Source organism: Grus americana, chromosome 16 (genome assembly GCF_028858705.1).
Source record: "Grus americana isolate bGruAme1 chromosome 16, bGruAme1.mat, whole genome shotgun sequence".
NCBI lineage: Eukaryota > Metazoa > Chordata > Aves > Gruiformes > Gruidae > Grus > Grus americana.
In genome coordinates this window covers 13,498,135-13,519,725 of record NC_072867.1, presented here as the reverse complement: position 1 = coordinate 13,519,725, position 21,591 = coordinate 13,498,135, and the positions used below count along the sequence as shown (strand labels likewise).

At 52.6% G+C, this 21,591-nt stretch overlaps 1 protein-coding gene across 13 annotated transcripts in view; it reads right to left on the bottom strand.

The window, feature by feature from the left end:
• The window catches only part of NCOR2 (nuclear receptor corepressor 2), a 255,422-nt gene that overhangs the window by 121,616 nt on the left and 112,215 nt on the right, over positions 1-21,591 (bottom strand). For all 13 annotated transcript variants that reach the window (XM_054843763.1, XM_054843759.1, XM_054843769.1 and 10 more), the window contains exons 5-6: positions 11,313-11,492; positions 4,901-5,014 (exon numbers count right to left, since the gene is read on the bottom strand). In XM_054843763.1, the coding sequence (XP_054699738.1) occupies positions 4,901-5,014; positions 11,313-11,492 (294 nt within the window). The remainder of the gene's footprint in view (positions 1-4,900; positions 5,015-11,312; positions 11,493-21,591) is intronic.

Genomic DNA, 21,591 nt, shown 5'->3' with positions numbered 1-21,591 from the left:
TAGCCGATGGGGACTTTGGGCATGCAGGAGACTCGGAGGAAAATTCATCCAGCAAAGTCATGTGCCGGTGGGCTGCTGGCACGGCCAGGGCTGCCAGGGTGCAGCATCCTCCAGGCCGTGCTGCCAAGGAGAGCCCAGCGCCCCGGGAAAGGCACGGAGGGCAATTTGGAGCAACACCAACGCTGCCCTCCTCCCCACGCTTAGCAAGGGACCTGGAAATTTCCATTTAAAGCACAAAACCATCTTCAAGCCCAGGTGTGCTCAATCAATTTCAGCGGAAGATGGATGCAAGGAATCCCGTCAATGGCCCGGCGGACCAAAGCCACGGTTAAAAACGCGCACAGAGGATCTGCCCTGGTTACAGGGATTTTAGGTGAAGGTAGCTCAATTCTCTTGATATAATAATAGTACCTCCCACAGGGGCAAATTAAAGCCTGCAAGGAGGCTGTGCCACACAGCTACCACCTTAGAGGTGTCAGCCCCAGGGGATGAGCTTCCCCCACGCAGGGGAGACACTAAAGGTCACTCACGCACTTTGATTTATGAGATCCCCAACGCCTGCATCGCTGTCAGCCTCCAGCAGCAACCGAGACGCCTGTCACAGCCCGATTTCCCCAGGTAGCTCTGCACCACCCTGCCAGCACCCGGCTCCGGGAAAGGGGGTGACGGGGACTGGCAAACGCACCCCATCCCGTACTCGTGCACCCCGTAGCCGAAACAGTCCTCTGAGCTCCCCACTGCACCTTCCGAACAATCTCAGCGATTTTAGCACCCATCACTGTTTTCAAACGTCATTCTGTCTCTTCAAGGGCTAAAAGCGCTTTTGAAAAGAGGACTCTGATGCTTCTGAAGATGCTACCCACTGTTTATTCTCAGTTTAGTTTACGGACAGTACCAAAAATGTTAATTTCCATTCTCATACATCCTTTCAGAAATGGTACAGTTTGCGCTCGCAGTTGAAATCTTAGCTTGCAAACATGCACGTGTGTTTTCCTGCATTACACTGCAAACATTTCCAAAAAGGTGCTTTTTCAGTTGGAATTTCACAGCTCATCTTTGGAGAGCAGATAAGGTGGCTCCGGTCAGCACATGCCCAGGGCAGGAGGCACCTGGATCTCAGTGACCGGGAGTAAAAATATCAACTGCCTCTCTATAAACCAAGTCTCTGAAAACCTTCCCAAACACCACCACAGCCTCACAGTATGGGATTTCACTGCAGTCAAGAGTGGCTTCTCTCCATTCTTCCCCAGCAGAATCTGTACAGTCAACTTTTCTCCCCCACCCCCCGGAAATCAATTACTTGTCCAGCAGAGTGTAGCAAGAGGGGATTACAGGTCACGTTTTCCACAATTATCCTCTCCGACGCCAAGAAACTTTTCAAATCGTACACGTTAAATAGGTCACAAGAGGGAAAAAGCAGCGTGATGGGCATTTAGCATCAGCAAACCTGAATTTTGAGAAAATTGGATACAGACCAGTGCCGACCTGCAGCCCAACCCCTCATCCATACCCAGTGCGGCGGTGAGAAAAATATATGTAGACTTCCCTAATGAACCATAAGCTAAAATTAGAAACCATTCACTCCTGCAAAGCCACAGCTATCACCAAAAGGAAAGTAGGTCACAGAATGGCTGGCTAACTTGATTTTCCGGCATTTCTAGCTGCTCTGTCCTCACGTAACCTCCTCTCTCCCATGGACCGTTTTTGGTGCCTCCTTTGTTCGAGGTATAACCGCACGCAGTGTGCAACTCCGGCACAGCCTGGCACGAGCGGTGGGAACGGGCACGGTGGCACCCGCCTGCTCGGTGAAGCACAGACCCGCGGTTCACGAAAAATTAAACACAGAGCCAGGCGACAGCCCCTCCACGAAGCGCGACGCCTCCCACCTGCTCTGGGATCGGCACAAGCGCTGGCTTTCTGCCCCTTCCACAATATTGCTCTTTAAAGATCGTTTTGGGCTTTGCCAGCTCTTCTGCGGTGCTTTGCTCTCTCGCCTCTTCCCGAAGCCTGAATATCCTCTTTTTATTTGCATTTCTTACCGCGTGCTGCCTCCCTCAAGCAAGCCACAAGCTGAGCGGTGTGAGTAAATCTGGCTTTCCCTCCCTTTGTGCGCAGGCTGGAGCCCTGGCTCAGCCTTTACAGCCGCTCTTCCTGCGAGCAGACCTCGAGGCATCTAACTTCACTGCTTTTCTGCAGCACAGAAGAGGCGGAAAGGCTTAAAATTTGGCTCCGTGGCCTTCCCCGCTCTAGATCAGTATGTCTCTCTCTGGCTTGCGGCCCTTTGCTCCTACCAACTCACCTTGCAATTAAGCGTTAAGCTGCAGCAAAGCCACAGGTCAGCACAAGCGCGCCTGGGGCTCTCCCCACATCCGACAGACGGCTGGGAACGCCCGGAGGGTCTGGTGCCACCATACCCACCCAAAGCAACCTGACATCCGACCACCGGCCACTCTTTTCCACCCGTGATCCCAACTGATGCTGCTCCCACATCTTGTCCTCTTCCAGCTTTCCCCCTCCTGGCCCCAAGGGGAAGAGCAGTCATCACCACAAGGCATCCCACACGTGTCCAACGGAGGTGAGAGGCTGAAAGCTGAGCCTGGGGATGCCCTTTAGAACAACAATTGCACCCTGAATCCCACCTTTGTTACCGGAGCCAGGACAAGGGCAAGGCTCAGCTTCCCCCTGCATCTCTGTGTAACAGCACTTCGAAAGGTCCTTTCATCACCCAGCCTCAGCCATTACGATCGGCCAGCAAGGCTGTGTCGGCTCTCCGTAGCCTGTGAATAGATCGTGTCTTCTTCAAAGGAGGAACTGCCCTCTAGCCTGCTATGGTTTCTATCAAGCAAAAGGGAAGGGTTGTTTGGTTTGAGTCTCCTACCCACAGATGGGTTTGCTTACACGCTACTTTACAAGAACAGGGGAAGAATCATCATTTACCCATCCCGCAGAGATGAACACGGAGACAGATTTGAAATTATGCAGACATTTGGTGTCAGACGTGACCTTCGCTTGCTGAGCACCCACCTGGAACGAGTGCACCCTATCGCCAAGGTTAATAGCAACACACTCCTGACTACAGCCTGGCTTCGAGGATCAGTGGAGCTCGGAATAAAGTCGAGCACGCTGACAAATGGATGCCACCAGCTCCGAGCGCTGTATGCGCCAGTGTCCCAGGTATTACGGCCACGCACTTTCAAGGAGAAATGTAGAACCCCACGCTTGCTCTCCGCACTCTTTGCCACCACCCGTGGGACAGGGCAGCAAGGGCAAGGGCCTGGCAGGACGCTTGGCCCCGAGCCAGGTCCTGCTAACAGGGACTGCTACGATGCAGGGCTTTGGGGATGCAACGGCTGAAGACCACCTTTCCTTCACTGCCTCAGCCCCATCCCTCCCCTCGTAGCACGGTCCGGGTACAGGAGAGCATCCAGGGAGGATGGTGCACAAGGGAATCATAGAATCACAGAATGGTTTGGGTTGGAAGGGACCTCAAAAATCATCTAGTTCCAACCCCCTGCTGCGGGCAGGGACACCCTCCACTAGACCACGTTGCCCAAAGCCCCATCCAACCTGGTCTGAAACACTTCCAGGGATGGGGCATCCACAACCTCTCTGGGAAACCTGCTCCAGTGCCTCATCACTCTAACAGTAACGAATTTCTGTCTAACATCTAATCCAAATCGACCCTCCTTCAGCTTTAGCCCATTATAGGAATATAGGAATAACAGGAATAGGAATAACAATGTTTGATACCTCTTGTTTTGAACTTAAGCCTTGCACAGGGGCACTCATCTAGCTCAAGACCCCTGGAGAGGGCACTTGGTGGTGCCACGAGGAGAACGGCTTTGAGGAACGCCCAGCACCTGCCCCCAGCACCCAGTGTCTGTAAAGCCATTACCAGCTAACGCTTCAAACACACTGACCTCAGCCTTCACCCACTCGCACAACAGACCGTGCCAGCCTTGGGTTTCCTATTGCTCAGGGAGAGAAGCAGATGGAAAAAGGAAAACCAGGAAAATTGCACTGCCTGGGAGCGCAGGGTATGTGATTTTTTTTTTTTTTTAGGAGCCAGGCACCTGGATTTCTGCAGCTCCCAGTGAAATCGCAGGCCTCGCAATTCAAAATAATTAGCGACTGGTAGTTTTCCTTTTATGCAAAATCATCCTTTTTATCCAACACCTAAATGAAAATGAATATGCTTGATTATCTACCAAAGGGCTCAATTTCCTAGCATCGCTCCAAAGCGCACAGCAAAATTTGTGTCTCCTCAGGCTGCTATTACAGGCAACGGCTGAGCGCAACAAATGAACGGTCAAGGCAGAGCTCCAGAGCCAGGGTTGCCAGCCTGACCTTTGGTAATGCTATTTACAGCATCAAATATCCACAAATCCAGCCGTGGCTGCATCCACGTCCTTTCTGCTCCAGCCCTGGGGGGCTCAGGGGCAGCCAGGAGAACTCATAGCTGGCCTGCCAGTATTGGAGCATCACAGACATCCCCCTCCATCCACGCAGCCCACCCCACCACTCCAAAGCCCGTCCTTTGGGGCAGCTTTCGACCGGGTTCACTCCTGGGGGAGAGGAGGAAACAAGCTACTTAACAGACAGGGCTCTGAAGCATCTCCTGAACGCTTCATATCTAAGGCTGATTGCAGGAAACCCCCCCAGGCAGGTTCTTCAGAAGACATTTGTGCTCAATCCACAGGCAGAGCGAGCTCCTCACAGCTCAGCGCTCTGTTGTCACCCGTCCCAAGGAGGCTCCATCCATCCACCCGCCTCCCACAACCTCCGCCCCAGGGGTCTCACCCAGGGGAACCCCCCACCTACGCCTTACCAACCTCCCCGTCCCTGGCCAGGGCGACACGGCGCGATCGCACGTTTGTACTTCCATCGTTTCCAGACTCACCCTGTTCTCGTCGTAGATGATCTGCACCAAGCTGCGATGTTTGGACTCGATAGGAGGGGGGGAGATGGGTTTTTCAGGCTCTGGTGGTTTGGCTGCTTCTTCCTCCAACTGTTGCTGTGGAAGGAGAGGGGGGAGGAGGATGGTGAGTCACAGCGAGAAACGCAGCCGTCCCCATCCACACGAGACTCTCTACGGTCCCACAACCGAGGCAGAAACCACCATGGCGGGAGGCTTCCTGCGAGACACGGGCAGGCTCAGGCCACAGAGGGACGGGGAGAGGGAGGAGAGCTGCGTAACATCCCCTGCCGTGCGAGCGCAGCGCTGTCCTGCCCCAGGCACCCAGCCCCGTGCTGGTGGATCGGTGCTTTTTAGGCACCTGCCTTGAACCAGCCTCCTGGAGAGGGCTTGAGGCTAGAAATGATGATTTTACTGGAAACCCTTAAAGGAAACCGCAGCTCCAGCCCGACTCCCTGCTGCTACCTGCCTCCGGAGCTGCTGCCGCACTGCAGGGAGCGGTGGAGGAACAAGGGGTGAGCAGCAAGACTGCTCTCCACTTTCGGCTTTCTCTTGTGATGCTGTGGTTGGGGCAGACGCCCGGGATGACTGTTCTTGATGAAATGACTGGTGCACCAGCTGCCCCTGTGCCGTGCAGCCAGTAAGTACGGCAGAGGAGGTAACACCACTGTGAAAGCTGATGTTTCTGGTCAGAGCCAGCCCGATGGGACATGTGGCAGCCCTCCTGGCCACGGTGAGAGATGCAAAGAACTCAAGAGGGCAAGCAAGAGCTAGAGGGCTCCCCGCAGAGGACAACACGGTGGTCAGACAGGGGCTACCCTTTGGTGAACTTGCAAAGAGAGCCCAAACACTCGGGTTGCAAATGCCTGCAGCGTGAACACACCACGCGGCTCCGGTTGTCCTGGCAGGCACAGGAAGAGCTGCTGAGGGCACCAGCACAGCATTAGTTGCCTTTCAGCCATCACGCCCTCCTGGGAAGGTGGCTTTGAGACTCGTTCCTCTCCCACCTTCACACAGGACAAGCTGTCCCAAGCAGAAACCACCAAGTAAATCCAAGCTCCAACTAGAGAAAGCCCAGCAGGGGTGGACAGCCATCACCCGGGCGTCCTGCCTTCCGAGACAACAGTGCTGAGAAGCTCGCTTTGTTGGCTCTTCTGCTTCCTTACTGTCTTTACTGCATTGCCACAGATCCACATTTCATGGTATCTAGGCTTTGAGGTGCAACAGCTGCGTGCAAAAATAGAGCGTGCCGTCCCCTCTGGCTCCATGTGTCTGCCTGCGCTGGGACACAAACCACCCCAGGTCTGTGCCTCGTCCCAAGCTTCACTCCTGCTCACAGCAGAAACATCCAGGAGCCCAAAAGCGGCTTCACGAACACGTTCGCCACGTCCCCACCACACGTGGAAACGCACCCAGCCCCAAAGCTGGCTCGAATTCCAACTACTCCCTCGGGAGATGGAAAGCAGAAGGGAGCACATCCAGGTGTGCACCTTTAGAGATCACTAATCTTTTAATGCGTTCCTACCCATCTGCAAGCCGCTCGGGCTATGGCAATCATTAATTATAAAGTAGCAGATTTAAGAGAGAGCTTTTGAGTATCACCACGGTGAACGTCACTGTGGTCAGCAGGTACGACCTGCGCCTCTGGATCTTCCGATGGGTGCGAGGCACGAGGAGACATCTGAGCCTTTCCAGCAAGTTTGAGGAACTGCTCAGCCGAAAGAGGAAATAACAGATTCCTGCAGGCTCCTCCTGGGGCCACCGGCTCCCTGCAAGGAGGGAGAGCACACACTGTGCACGGCAGCTGCGGGGCAGCACAGGCACGGGAGAGGGAGCGGTTGTCAAAAAACACTTATGATTTTTTCACTGCTCGGCTCTGAATCTCCAAATTTTTGTTTTTGCTTTTTTTTTTTTCTTTCCTGCAGCTAAAGCATTCCCTGTTTAAACAAGGGGAAAAATTCAGTGAGTCTTCTACTAGGAAGGAAAATGCACCCGGGACAGAGAGCAATCGGCTTGCACCAGAGGTGAGAGCACCACGGTCCTCCCAGAGACAGTGGTGTCTGGTGGTCTGAGAAGAAGGTGGGCACCTATTCCTCCTTCAGACCATCTCTGCTCCTGTTCACGACACCTTTAGCAACACTAAGACTGTAGGATGCAGCCCAAGAAAACACTTAAGCACCCAGAAAGGTCTACTGGCTTGGTTGAGAAAGCCCACACCCCTTAAATTCAATGTGTTTCAATGGGTGAAGCAAGCCCATGCTGCAGACTCCACTCATGCTCCACCTCCCCAGAGGTGGACATCTTTTCCCACCCAGGGAAGAGCAGCAGCATACAAAACACCACAATATAGCCCAAAAAAGCCACCATTGCCAGGCAGAGGGCTGAGACCCATCCCGGCTGGGGAGCAGGCTCTGGCAGAGGCAGGACAGTCCAGGCTCCGCATGCTGGCATCAGCGTGTCCACCGTGGGGTCTTCACCTGGGGGTTACTCCAGCCACGCGTGAGGACAGCCAGGAAACGGCCAGCTCGGATGATCTGCACCCTGGAAGGGGATGAACCTTCCCTGGCACCGCGGGGATCCATCCCTTCCTGCCCACAAAGAGCCGCACAGCTGAAACGGCAGGCTGCAAAGCAGTTCTCAGCATCAGCCCCGGCGCAGCAGCAGCGCTTCCAGGCACCTGCCCGCTCTTGCTCAGCGTCCTAAGTCACCCCATCGCGCACCCTCGCTCCCACGTGATAAACTCCCAAAACTCCAAAGAAAGAGCCACCAAAAGGGATCAGTCAAATCCTCCACTTCTCTTGGGGAAAATGTTTGGGTTTTAAAAAAAAAAAAAAAAAAAAAGTCAGAAACTTGGCTACATTGTTCTGGAAACCCACAAAAATTCTGCAAAGCGCTCGGGTGTGTTGTAAGTGACTTCAGACAAGGGGATTTGATGGCGTATCAGGAAATGAAAGTTTGCCAGTAAGTGGAGGCTCATTAAAAGCAGCTCGTTAAAAGAAAAAATACAAATCTAATTATAGCTGAAATACAGTAGAGAATTAAACTCTACTCTCTGTGGTGTAACACTCTACGGTTATTAAAGGGCCAGATGCAAGAGGTAAGGATGCGGGCAAGGTCTGCAGGCAGCACACCTGACCGCAGCAGGTTCAGCCCACGACAGTTACCCCTGGGAGCTGTGGGAAATGGCAAAGCAAAATAGGTCAGGGTTCCCAGACACGGACAAAATGGATTTCTTAAAGGTCTGCCACAAAAGCTAGGCAGGGACTGTGACCTTTACAGGGAGAGAAGCGGGATGAGAGATGAGTCTTGACAGCTCCACACTCTCTCCCTCCCCACTCCCAGCAGCAGCTGCCTGAAAGCCCCCTCCTCTCCCCAAATGAAAGACAGCGCAGCGATGTCGAAGGGATGCAAGATGCCATCGTTAGCCATAGCCCTGGCTCCTACAGCATCCACAGGCCAGCCCACTTCCAAGTGGAGGAGGTGCCCTCTCCAGGTAAGAGTCCCTTTGGCCGGACCACACGCTGCGGAGGGGCCATCGGAGCCCGCAGCGCTGGCAGGAAGGTGGGTGACACGTCGGGAAGACCCTATCCCCGCACAGAGCGGCCAAAGGGACCTGTCTGACGAAGCCAAGGTCGTTACACGCGCACCCATCCGGCACACTGCCTTGCGTCAGGCAGCCATCACCTGGGTACCACCATGCTTCACCTGCCCAGGGGAGAGGAGAGGGCTTCCAGCCACAGGGCATCTCCGAAAACCACTTTCAAAGAGCCGGGGGAAGAACAGAGGAAACTCAGCCAGGAGAGAGATGGAAGGGGAAACCCTGGAGCTCTTCCACCCAGCCGGCTCCACCTCCATCACCAGGTGGGAGTGTTGTTCTCCCGGAGAGCCCTTCGCCGAGCTTGGTGTCCAGGGAGGCTCAGGCACCACTGCGGAGAACAGCCCAGCAGTTTATTTCTCCTTCAGATCCCCGGTACCGCTGCCAGGAATAAATGCATAAGGATTATCCTTCCCCACCAGGAAGAGGGGGAGAGAGGACTCAGGGAGAGATTTAAGCGCATATGGCGCATGAATGAGTGGGGGATGGCTGATGGAGATGGCCTTCTGCCAGGGGTGCGCAGGGTTTGGGGAAGGTTTCTCAGCTTGCTGAAGACATTTGCTTCTTGCAAAGTCCAGGCAGAGCTTTCCTTGCCTTTTCTGGAACAACAAAAAAAAAAAAAAAAAAAAAACCAAGAAGAGAGATGGTGGATTGGGGTTGGTTGGGATTTTTTTTCGCACAGCCGTTCCATACAAATGTATTTAATTACCCTGAGAAGGCCTCCCAAAGACAGAGGGGAAAAGCATTAGGATATTCCGGCTGCGTACAATTTCTCCCCTGCTCCGCCACTCGTTCCTGCAGGAGCGGTATCTGTTTCAGGCTGATTGCTTTTCCTCACTCATCTTTCTCCTGCGCTGACAGCTCAGATGCACAGATGGACAAAACGTTCCTGGAGCATCTCAGACAGGAACCCCCCCCAGAAAATGCTTCCTCCCAGATGTGCCAGCTCTTGGGCTGGGGAAGGATCCTGCCGGAGGGGAAAAGAGGCCACACTGGGGGGGGGGGGGGGGGTGGGCGGGCAGGATTTGCTACCAAAGGACTTTGCCACCATGTGCCAAAAAAAATTAAAAAAAAAATTAAAAAAAAAAAAAGAGGAGGGGATGCTTTTATTGCCAACAGCCACTTTCACCTTCTTCCCCACTCAGCAGAGCATTTTTGTGGGGAGGAAGAATCGTAAAATTCATTCAGAGGGAAGAAATAAAGCAACTGAGCAGCCAACAATAAAAAACCCATTTCCTTACGGAAGGACAGCTTGATTTTAACAGCAAGGAGCATATGCTGCTCCCGTCAGCTTCGACAGCAGCTCCTCAGCATCTCTGAAAAGAGTCAGGCAGTGGATCAGCAGAGTTCTCAGCCCTCCGGGCACACATCCTGCTCTGGAAGCCCCTCTCCAGAGTGGGAAATGACCACGGTTTGCACCTTCTTCCTCAAACGTGAGTTAAAAACCTGGACCAGCAGCCAGACTGCCAGGTGCGAGAGGACACCAACATTTTGTCCGAGCTTCCTAGGAGGGAGAGGGAAAGGGCTGGCTTCACCCAGCTCCCACCAAAGCCACCAAGAGGAACCTCTGTGGTTTCCATCACTCCAGATGTTCCTTTGGCCCCTGCAAGCCGGCACACAGGGCTGCTTCCTCGCATCCCCAGCACAGCTGCTTCTGTCCCCCCTCGGCTCCCTCTCCCTAAGCACTCCGATACCTCTGCAGGTAAAAAGCAACACACAAAAAAAAGGTGCTTTGCATTAATTAAACCATATTGTTTGAAAACAAACCCAAAACATCCTGCTTTGTCTTGCAGGAAAGAAAGGGATAGTATCTGGCATGGGAAAATATAGATCTGGGGGGGGGAGGAAGGTCAACTGCATGCTCATCGCCGAGGAGCACTGGCTCCGTGTCACGGCCCAAGTAGAGGTTTTGCTCCATTCCCAAATTCCTGCTGCACACCCCTTGGGAGAGGTCACTCCTCTTGGACAGTTTGGGATTAGCAGCCATCAGAGGGTTCAGAAACTGGCCCCAAGCAAAGGGAAAAACCAACCGGTAAGAGAGAGGCAGAGAGAAGTGATTTGCTTTAGAAAGTGAAAGCCTTTAAGTCTGTGGGTTTTTTCACAGACGTCCCCCAAGGTTTTGTCATATTAATCTCGTAATGGGTTTATGGTAATTGCATACATGGCAACATCCAGCGGGCAATCCTTCTGCTGGGGAGTGCTCTCGTGCAGGGGTAAAGCACTAACTGAGGAGATCGTATTCAAATCCCTGGCTCAGGCACAGCCCTGACCGGAGTCAGACCAGACGCTGCCCACGGCTGCAGAGCTGCAAAGCCCGGGAGAAGGGGACTGGATGCACGGGAAGGGCCATTAGGACATCGCAGCAACGTTTTAAATGGCCCAGTGCTGTAATAGTGGCAGCAACAGCACTGGGGAGAGGCAATTGCTGGAAAGGAAAGAGAAAAGACCTTGTGGCAACGCTGGGCTGTACGGGCAACTCGGGCAACCCAGGCTGCATTTCCAGCTCTGCCACCGACTGCCTGCGTGGCCACGGGCAAGTCACCGAGGACAGATTTTTCTCCCTTTAAGGTATTCTGACATGCAAAAGAGCCCACAAGCTGGGTTTCCAACACTCCCTCGTCTTGCAACTACCAGCTCCAGACTGCTGGCACAGCAGCAACCGCCCCATGTCACAACAGGGAGTGTGGACACAGACCACGCTGGTGGCACTGGCACTGCCGCTTCCTCTCTGTGGACGTGCAGGGTGTAAGGCAGGACGCAGAAGTGAGGATGCGTGCTCCTCTCTGGACCACAGCCTCTTACCTGCTTCTTCTTCAGCTTGGAGATCTGCTGCTCCACCATGGTGATCTCGCGGTCCACGCGGTCCATGTTCTGAATGAGCTCCTCCTTCGACAGCCGGGCTGGCAGCAGGTCCAGCTCGGCATCGGGGTGAGCAGGGCTCACAGGAGACACAGGCTCCAGTTTGCCAGGCAGGCCACGATCCTGGGGAGCATAAAACAACCAGGTCAGCTGTTTCCCAGGAGACTTTGGATCCTTCTCTCATCCTCTCACACCAGCTGCCACAGTTCCCTGGCCCATTCCCAGCCCTCTGAGACACACAACCCCCTCAAAAAACCAGCTAGACTAAGCAGTACCAGCTGCCAGATCACATCACCGCAGTGCTCCCCAACCTCCAGCATCTCCAGAGAGCACCAGGTTAGTCTCCCAGGGATGTGACAGCAGCTCTTCCTCCTGCCAAAGCCTTAGAGGCTCCCATCAACTTCAGTGCTACCCGCATTCCTACAGGATCAATAAACCCATCCATATTCAGGAGCTCCCAACAGCACCGTCCCTTCACAGCTCAGCAGCCAGCTCAAGGCTACATCATCTCCGCAAAAATGAGGTAGCCACAGACACGTCCTCCTCTGACACAGCCATAGCCATGCTGGAGAGAAGAGCGGCATTAACTGTGCTGAATGAGAAGGGGCTACGAGGGCATCTCCTGGGAAGAAAGAGGACTCCCATCCCCTTCATGGAGGTCCTCCTCCATCTCTGGTTCAATTCTGGGTGAGCTCCGAGTGTTGGATGTCAAATGCATCCATTCAGAAACGGAGAGAAAGGGAATAGGTGAGGTCAGCTGAAATAAAAATAGACTGAAATGGTGAAAATCAGCCTCTTGCAAACTCTAGGTAAAGAGGCTCTCAGCTCAACAAGACCCTTCAAGTCAGAGACTGGACAGATCAGCATAACCTCCGTGGCCATCACGGGGAGCAGCTCTAATGACCACGAGCTGTTGGCAGAGGGAAAACACGTCAAAACATTCAGCTTCCCCTCCAGCAATGCAACAACTTTGCTGAGTCCGACGAGCTGGTATCCCACGAGCATCCCAAAGCCACACCGCCTGACTGCAGACCACCCTTCACCTCTCCAGCTCCAAATGAAGGATCTCCTACCCATCTCCCGCAAACGCAAGTCTCCCATGCCTGGCTGAGTTTGCCCACCGCTGATTAACACATCTCAGATGAAGCAGCTGTTTAACAGCCACCGGCCACACAGGCAGGGATCACGGCACACCAACAGCCTGACCCGGGACGCTCCTCTCTGGCAGCTACCCAACACCTTAATTAAAAGTTTATCTACTCATTTGCTTAGCGAGTGGATGCATTTCTTGTCCTGGAGGTGGCAGGAAGAGGAGCTGCAGCTTGGTTTGTGACCGTAAAGCACTGCCAGGCTGGGCAGCCAGCACGCTGCAGCTGCTGAGGGCAGGGAAGGGGGAAGGCGAACAAGCGAAGAAGTTCACCCAACTGTGCTACCTTCATTACAGCAGCCCTGCACCCGCGGACAAAGCCGACATTGTTCTGCACCAACTGGCGCTGAGCGTCCTCCCCTTCGCGCTGACACACGGCCACTGGCGAGCAGCCAGGGTGACCCATCGACCACCTCCCCGGGCTGGTCCTTCTGCAGGGGCAAGGGTGACACGATGGAGCTTGGTGGCACTGGGACGGTATGGACCCCTCTGTGCTCCTCCAACTAGCAAGGTACATGGACGGTGGCCCTGGGTTGCTTGCCGGCCGCGTTGCAGCTCATGCCAAGCGTGGTGAGCGTGCAGATGTCACCTTGGCACCGCTCAGCATCTCAATAGCATCTGCTTGTGGGGAAGCAGAACCACGCAGCGCGGCCACCACCCTGCTGCTGGTGGGGATGGAGCACGGTGAGGTGCCTCCTGGCGAGGCAGAGCCCACAGCCCAGCACAGTAGCAGAGGACTTGGCCTGAAACGTGGTCCCTGCCAGTGGGGCTGCGCTGAGCTGAGCTCTGTCCTATTCCTCTCCATCAGGGATGGGCAACATCATCTACAGCAAAGCTGGAACAAGGGGAGGCAAAAGAGGATGTTTCCCAACAAAGCGGCCATGTCCCAGGACACCCGCATCCTTCACTGGCACCTTCCTCTTCCTCCTCTGCCTTGCTAAGCTCTTCCTTCTAGCTGAAGGAAACATCAACCCAGCCAGGGAGGAACCACTGCTGGGAGCAGCCTGAAGGCATCGCTGCCCTTCCCACTGCTGCCATCAAGGGACAGAGCGCAAAGGAGCAACCTGAAACTCCTTCCTCGCTGTCCTGCGTGAGGTTCATCCAGCCCTAAGAGCACAGATGCTTCAGAAGGTTAAGCTGGTTGTTTCCAGCATTTGTTTAGAAGAGAAACTAGAAGAACGTCAAAGGTTTCTGGAGAATCCCAAAGAACAGATTCTGTCTTGTTTTACTTCCCCAGGATTAGACACCAAAATTGGTCAGCCTGCTGCAGCAGGAAGGCTTTGTGTTCTCCACAGCTGGGGTTTTTTGGGTTGGGTTTTTCCTGTGGTTTTGGTTGGGGTTTTTTTTGGTTTTGTTTTGTTTTTTAAGACAAGAGGAGCAGGACAACTACAAAAAGCAAAAGATAAATTAGGTGCTCAAAAAAATCTCATTGAGATTAAGGCATGGGAAGGGGCTTGTAGGTTTTTCTAAAGGAAAGCAAGCTACGTGCCAAAAATGCAGGAGAGACAGACTTCTCTCTGTGCACGTGAAACAAAAGATACTATCTCACGTCTGCCAATATGCAGGGCAGGGCATCTTTAAACTCCTGGTTGGCACAAACCCCTTTGGAAACCTGGTTTCTGATACGTTTTTATTTTTTTAACTTGTAGAATCTGAAGTGAAATAGCAGCAAAGCTGAGTAAAGGAAACAGCTGCAAGTCAGAACACAAAAACCATCATCATCTGGTATTAGGAGATGATTATAGCAATAGAGAGAGGCAATGTCCCTAGACCTCAAATAGCTGGTCACTGTCATTTCACAAGCACCTCTCTAAATAAAGGAAATGACAAGCAGCAAGAGGAAGGCAAACACAAAATTGAAGGCAAAAAATAATCTTGCCCGTGCAATAGTGAAGTCCAAAAAGCAGAGATCCCGGATTTATACAAGGCACGAAGAAGCCCTTCTTCTAAATAACAAAAACGGGTTGAAAAGAGGTTTGCAAAGATCACTCTAATGGATAGAGATATTTCAACTAGCGCGCTGTTTCCTAGCACTCTCAAGAAGCTGCTCAAAACATATTCCTCCGCTTCAGATAGTATCATACCCAGGCTCTGAACAAGTGCAGTGTGAAACGTGAAATTCTTCTTATTAACGTGAAGTCACAGACTTTGAAACCAGCATGAGCCGGGAGAGCTGGAATAAATCTGCTGGAGGGAAGAAAACAATTACTGCATTACTCAAGTTGATATTTTCTCAGTAATTATACTGTTTCCATGTGATTTGTTTTTATACACGGCTAACAGCTACTGTAGTTCCTGTTTATCCCCGGCCTTATTATTATGTGATTTGTATGATAACAAGGGTGGGCGAGCGGGGGGCAGAGGCTGCATAAACCTTCCCGCAGCAAGAGGAGATGCTGGCACTGAAGAAAACAATTATCACTGAGGAGTCTATCAAAGAGCAAGGCCAGGCTTTGGGGGTGGGTTTGCTCTACACGCTTTTACTCCTAACACAGATAACATTAACGGAGCAAGCCTGCTCCACGCTATTAGGCAGTGGCTTTAAAAACATGGGAGAAAGAGAGGGAAGGAAAAGGATAAGCCAACTGCCTGGCAATGCCTCGAAGAGCAAGTAAGCCTCCGGGTAAATTCAATGTCCCTGCCTTCAGGCACACCAGCAAATGGGTCCACAACTGAGAAGATGGTGGGTCCCAGGTCATTCTGGAACCTGGACCAGACCATCGCCACTGCCTCATTTTGTATAACTGACCCACCTCGCAACGCTCCCGGGGGCTCACGGGAGCTGGTGGGATGGAGACGGGCGTCCATGCCTACGGCGAGATGCAGCCCGGCCTCTGTGAAGGGTAATTTTTCTCGGCTGTTTCCCACCGTCAGGAGATGGCAGAGCAGTAGCTCTGCTTCACCTGCGCCTAACTCTCGCTGCAAAATGCATTTTGACCTTTCTGACGCCCTGACCACACCGGCTGTCTCTTCAAGACTACACCGGCAAAGCTTCAAAGCTTCCACGCCCCCAGTCAGTGCCTGCGTGGCACCAGCACGTACCAAGCGAACAGAGCCCCTCGCTTGGGACAACCCTCAGGATCTCTGGCACAGCACCACGGTGTTTGCCCTATATATCATCTTCGGGAAGTCCTGGTCTCTCTCTGCCTTCCTAAACCAGATCATTAGCGATGTTCCCCCAAGCCCAGGACAGAGATTTGGGGATGCCAACATCACCTCTTCCAGGCTGTTTGTGTGCTAATTATCAGCTGGCAGCAGCGTTTTCTGCTGGAGCACCGGGAGGGATTAAGAGGTGTTATCTCCAATTCCTGCCCACTCGCACATCTCACGTCCTTGCGGGCTAGAGAAGATTACCCAAGCAGGCAGGATGGATCGGGGCTGCTCAAATCATGCTTCAATTAATTCCCCCCCAAAAAATCCGCATGAACAAAGGATGGGCTTGTGATCAGGGTGGCCTGTCTGCAAGGATGCCTCCCTCACCCCAGCACAGAGGCAGTGAACGTCCATCACCTAACAACCGTCCGCGTGAGGCTGTGCCACACGGCAGAGAGCAGCTCGTCCTCCCCGGCCAGGAACCCGGCAGCATCGACACCCCAGCAGACGCAGAGCCCCGGGGCTTTCCCACACACCCTGGGATGAAAACCGAGCAGGAAAGCCAACACCCCACACCTCCATCCATCAGGTTTTAAAATAAAAATATGCACATAAAACTCTTAAATGGGCCAAATACAGACCAAAGGAATTTTTTTTTTTTTTTAAACTGGAAAAGTGTCCAACACATTCTGGTGTATCAGCAGCCCCAAGATGATAGCACTGACAGGGAGGAAAAAAGTCAAAAGGGCTAAAAACTAACGTCTCATTTCCCCAGGGAGACGTGTAAGTACAAAGTCAGAGAGTCTGAGCAGTGAAAAGTACATCGAGTTATTGCAATTCTTTTGTTTGTGACCATCTGCTGCGCTAATGGCTCTTTCGGCAGCCCAACGCTTCGAACGGGGTTTTAATTCTTAAATACTGCTGGGCTCTCGGCTGGGCTGCGTCCCTACAGTCGCTCGAAGGGCTGCCGAAGTGGGATGTAGATGTGCACGTTGGTGTACGCGCACGTTGGTGTACGCAGCGTGACTCCGGGGAGCACCTATGGTGCTGTTCACCAGCCACGAGCACGCGGGCGTTCCCGTGCAAGGCAAACCAGCGCGCCCGAAGGATGCCACGCGTGGGACCAAGGCATCACCCACCTCCTACCTCCGTCCCCACGCTCCACGGCACGTGCAGGCGGGGCGGACGAGCAAAACGATCGCTTTCACTGGATGCTCTCATGTGTATGTGCTCTCATGGAAATTCATGAAGCTGGAGACTACGGAGCTGTCTGAAGACAAAGCTGATTTATTTAATTTTTTTAAAAATAAATCTGTGACTTTATGAGAAGGCCTACGAAATTCCTTTCCCCTGTAATCCAGCTGAATTCCACGCAGCCAGGGTAGAAAACATCCCAACAATTTCTAAGCTTGCACGAAAGTAGGTCAAAAAACTTCCCCAATGTTTCAACAGCTTGAAGCAATTTAATTGCAAAACCAGTACCAAATGCTGACCCTCCCTCCCCGCCCCCACCGGCAGATTTACAAGGGTGGTAAAACCTCGCCAGCGAGCGTTACAGTTAAATGCTCTAACCAAAGCCTAGTATGGTCTTGCAAAACTTGCCTGCGCTCAAAAAAAAAAAAAAGCCGTTCCACAGTGTTATCCTTAACAGATGCTGCCTCTGGACCTCAGGATCGCAGGATATTACAGAAGCGGCGGCAAACACGGCTTACGGACTCAGAGGCAGCCTGGAATAATGGGTCAAATCCGGAAAAACCTTTCTCAGGCAAACTCCCACCGAAGCCCAAGGCATTACACCGACAAATGGATGTTGTGCCTTTCATTACCTCCTTGTGTTTCCCCATTAGTGGATAATAATTGCACTGAACGCGTACGTTCCCTACTGACTTTGCAGGAGTGATGAATTCTCACCTACCCATCTACTCATTACAAAGAGGAGCTAATCGCTCCACCTCTCATTAAGGATTGCCTTCCTCTCCTGCATTGCTGGATTTTCAGTTGACCCTAAGTTTGTTAAAACATTAACTGTCTGGACTGAAATTTTCCATGATGAATACTTGCTTCAGGCATTTTTAAGCTTTTTTTTTTTTTCCTAAATAGTAAAATTCAGCCAAAACAACTCTGCTGCTTCCAAGAACAAGTTTAGAGGAAAATATGCCTTTCTGCAACATTCAGAAAGATTCTGGGAACCTTTTCTTCGAGCATCTTCAGCGCAGTTGATACATCTGGCAAAACTGCCCTGTGCCAGCGATTCGCCTTTTGTTAACTCTGAAAAAGTGTCCAAGTAAAGAAAAAAAATTAATAAAAATCTCATTTTGGTGCCTGCCTAGTAGAAATTACTTTGAACTGAGAAAGAGAGTGGCATGGGGTCCTGGGGAGCTCCAGGTCAGGGATCACGCTCTGCCCATACTTCTGCAAAGCACAGGGCTGAGCTGGATGGACCTTACTGGCATGCGTGCAGCGCTCCGGGCCGACAACAAGTGCTCTAAAAAAGTGGTGAATAACTGCAGGAGTGGTGGTTTGGACAGCAGGTAGAACCTGAGACCACCCACCTATGATAAGGATGAAGTAAAGCAGCCAGCGATCCGCTCGGCATGAAATGTGCATCCCGGGCGCTGAACAGACGGTGTTCTGATGCTTTCAGCAAATAAGGGGGAGGACAAATAAGCTGGATTACAGGGGAAAGGAATTTCATAGGCCTTCTCAAAGTCACAGAGTTATTAAAAAAAAAAAAATTAAAAATCAGCTTTGTCTTCAGCAAAAAAGGTTGTAGAACAGCAAGCTCTACCAATCTTCCATTTACAATTTTAATGATCTTTAATTTGGGCACCCAGCAGCCACTCAGAGCATCATTTCACCTGTGCTGACGTTGCCCCCAACGATGCCCTGCGAGAACATCATCGTCGCTGTAACACACCACCTCAGCCCTAAATCCCCCCCTCCCCTCGGCAAACTCAAACCCATTTGTTTAAAGGAGCAAGGCTTCTGCTAACCTGGAAGACAAGCGGGCGCAGGAGCCCCTCGCAGCCTCCCCTCTGCCAGCCCCGCACAGCCCAGGCACAGGAGGACGGTGGCAGGGACCCGGCTCACCCTACGGCCAGAGCCAGGAGGAAAGCATCGGTGTCTCGGTTCGAGGAGCAAAACCACTTCTTTGGGGAACGGCGCTGGAAAATGACTGCGAAATTACAGCAGTAGGGAGGTAAAGATTTGCATGAAAAGGCACCAGGCACATAACCCATCGGCTTAAGAGCACGTCAAAATCCTGCACTAGGATATTCAAAACTGCGACTCAAGTGACTACGACATCCCTCGGGTTTACAGAGGCCAAAAGGAGGGAGCCACCCCGAGCTCACCGAAACGCTCGGGAGGCACGCGAACAAAATACGAGGGAGGTGAGCGCCTGTTTGATGTCTCTTAAAAAGGAGCAAACTGTGAAAAACGCCTTCAATTACATTAAGCGTGAAGACAGGGAGGCAAATTTTTTGGCGCTGGGCCACGGTGGTGGGGTGTGGGGTTAGCACCTCCCGGCTCTGCAGAACCAGATTTTAAAGGTAAGGGGGAGCTCATCGGAGAGCCGGCCACCGCTCCTCCCAGCAAAGCAACCGGTCGCTGGGGCTCAAACCACCCTCGCCTTCCCTGGAACCGGCCGACTTCACGCAGCCTTCACAGGAATCTCTGAATAATCGCCACAGACTTCTATGGAAACATGGGATGCGGTGACACAGCCTCATGCGACCGTCACCCTCTCCTCTATTTGCATTTCTCCATGTGCCTGCTGCTCGGGGAGTTTCCTTAGGGAGAGCCCGGGGTGGCAGGAGGGGTCCCTGCCTGGGGTGCAGGCAGTGCACAGCCCCCAAACCCCTCCAGCAGCGCGGGCAGCACCCTGTCAACAAACCCAGCAAACCCCAGGGGAACCTAATGCTTAACTCCATGCTTTTGAAAGTTTCAGCCTCCCACCGTTTTAGGTTTTTTTATTATCATTATTATTTTTTGCACCACCACCCATCCTCTTTCAACTGCCACGTGATAAAGCAAGGTCTTTCCAGCACACCAACCACACACGGACGTAGCATTAAGGTCCGCGTTAATCCCAGCAGGCGTATTCTCTCCGATTTGAGGATGCTGGAACAATCCCTGCCAAAATCCACTTGGTCCTCAAGAAGGCAGAAAATCCTCAAGTCCTAGAGGCCACGCTAAAAGCATGATGGAGTTTGCCTTTTGTAGAAAAGGCCTCTGCAGAAAAGAAATCCCTACTTTTATACTGCTGCAATACTCAAGTGCCAGGACAAACGCCGTCGCACAAGCGTGACGGTGCCTGCATCGGCACACGTTAGTCCCGCAGAAGCGGGAGGCTGGCAACTGCGTCTGCTTACATTAGCCCTTCCTCCACTAAGCATCACATTAAAAAAAAAATAATAATTTCACCCCAACTGGCATAGTTACACCAGCCAAGAAGCAGGTGGGGAACAAGTCAGCATGATTAAAGATACCGCAGCATCATGTGTTGCAAATACGGGGCCAGATCCTGCGCCAGGCTCAGCACCACCCACACCCACTGCTGTCCAGGGGTGCTGGGACACGTAAGCCCCTGCTCGGGACGGCCGGGAAGAGCAGCCCATCACTCCGCAGCTTGGATGTGCCCAGCAAACCTCCTCCTCGGCTTGCAGGAGCCTTAGCGGGGCGACTGGAAGGGTGGTCCCCGTTTGGTGCCTGCTCGGGGAGGGCAGGGCAGAGCAGCCGGAGCCCCCCGCCCCACCAAGCCCCCCCCCCCAAGCCGGGGAGCGGGTCCTGCCGTGCACCCCAGGAAGCTCCAGCTCATTCACCGGGTGACACCAGGTGCATCCTCCAGCACATGGACAAACATGGGGGAGGGAAAATCCACCACGGCAGCTTCTACAAACCTCACTTATTTAAAAATAAAAAAAAATGAGGGGAAATGAAAAGACAAAAGCCCTTCTCAGCCTGGTGTTATCAAGCAGAGGAAATGAGACTTCTAAAGCTCCCATTCAGAGAGGAGTGGGGGGGAGAGAAATCCCACTCCAGACGCACTTGAGAGAACAGCTTTTGAAATGGAAATGTCGCTCTTCAGAAACATTTAAATTTCCTCCTATTGCCAGGGAGGAGGAAGGAGGCAGAGGAGGGAGCGGGGACTCCTCAGCCATGCAAATCCAAACGGGGTCCATCCAGGGCGGCAGCCGGGCGGCCCTGTCGGAAGGGGATTTGTCAGGGAGTTAATCAGGACCGGCACACGGCATTAATATCGGGAAGTCGGCTTGAAGGGGCACCAGATTTAGAGGGGATGGAAGGGAATGAATGAAGACAGCTCTATTTAACCACCGCCACAAGTAAGATATACCTGCTCGCGCTCCCTCCCTCCGTTCTCCCTGCACAGCCATCACCCGAATTATTTCTCCGCAAATCCTGGAGGTTGAGCTGCCTACTGAGAAGGAGCTCGACTGATGGAGAAAGGAAACGCAAGCAAGACCTAAGATGGTTTGAGCAGTGATGGAGGTGCATCGTGAGACCAACCCAAACCTCCTCTTTCACGTCAAAGCCATCGCACCAAGCCAGGATCACCAACAACTCCCAGCACGGTGGGTACAGGCTGACATATCCCAGCACCGAACTCCTGCTCGCTCCCAGCAGGTCCTTTTCAAACTGTGTCAGCTCGAAAAACAGACCTTACTGCTCCTACAGCAATCCACCGAGCTCCCCTCGCCAGCTGCATGCCACCACTTCATTGCTGTAATGTCTTTAGGGTCACTCAATGCAGAGGTTCATTCCAGCTGTGCTCTCAGGTATATAAAGCGAGACATCAAATACCTCTCATCTGTAAAAACCAGCAGTTCTAAGGCTGCAAGAAAACTGGATTTAATGGCTATACTCCAAAGACTTCCCCTGCCCCCAAAATCTAGTAAGATCCCAAAAGTTCAATTTTTATCAGTAAAGTCTCTTTACTTCTATCAGAACATCTCAGTACAC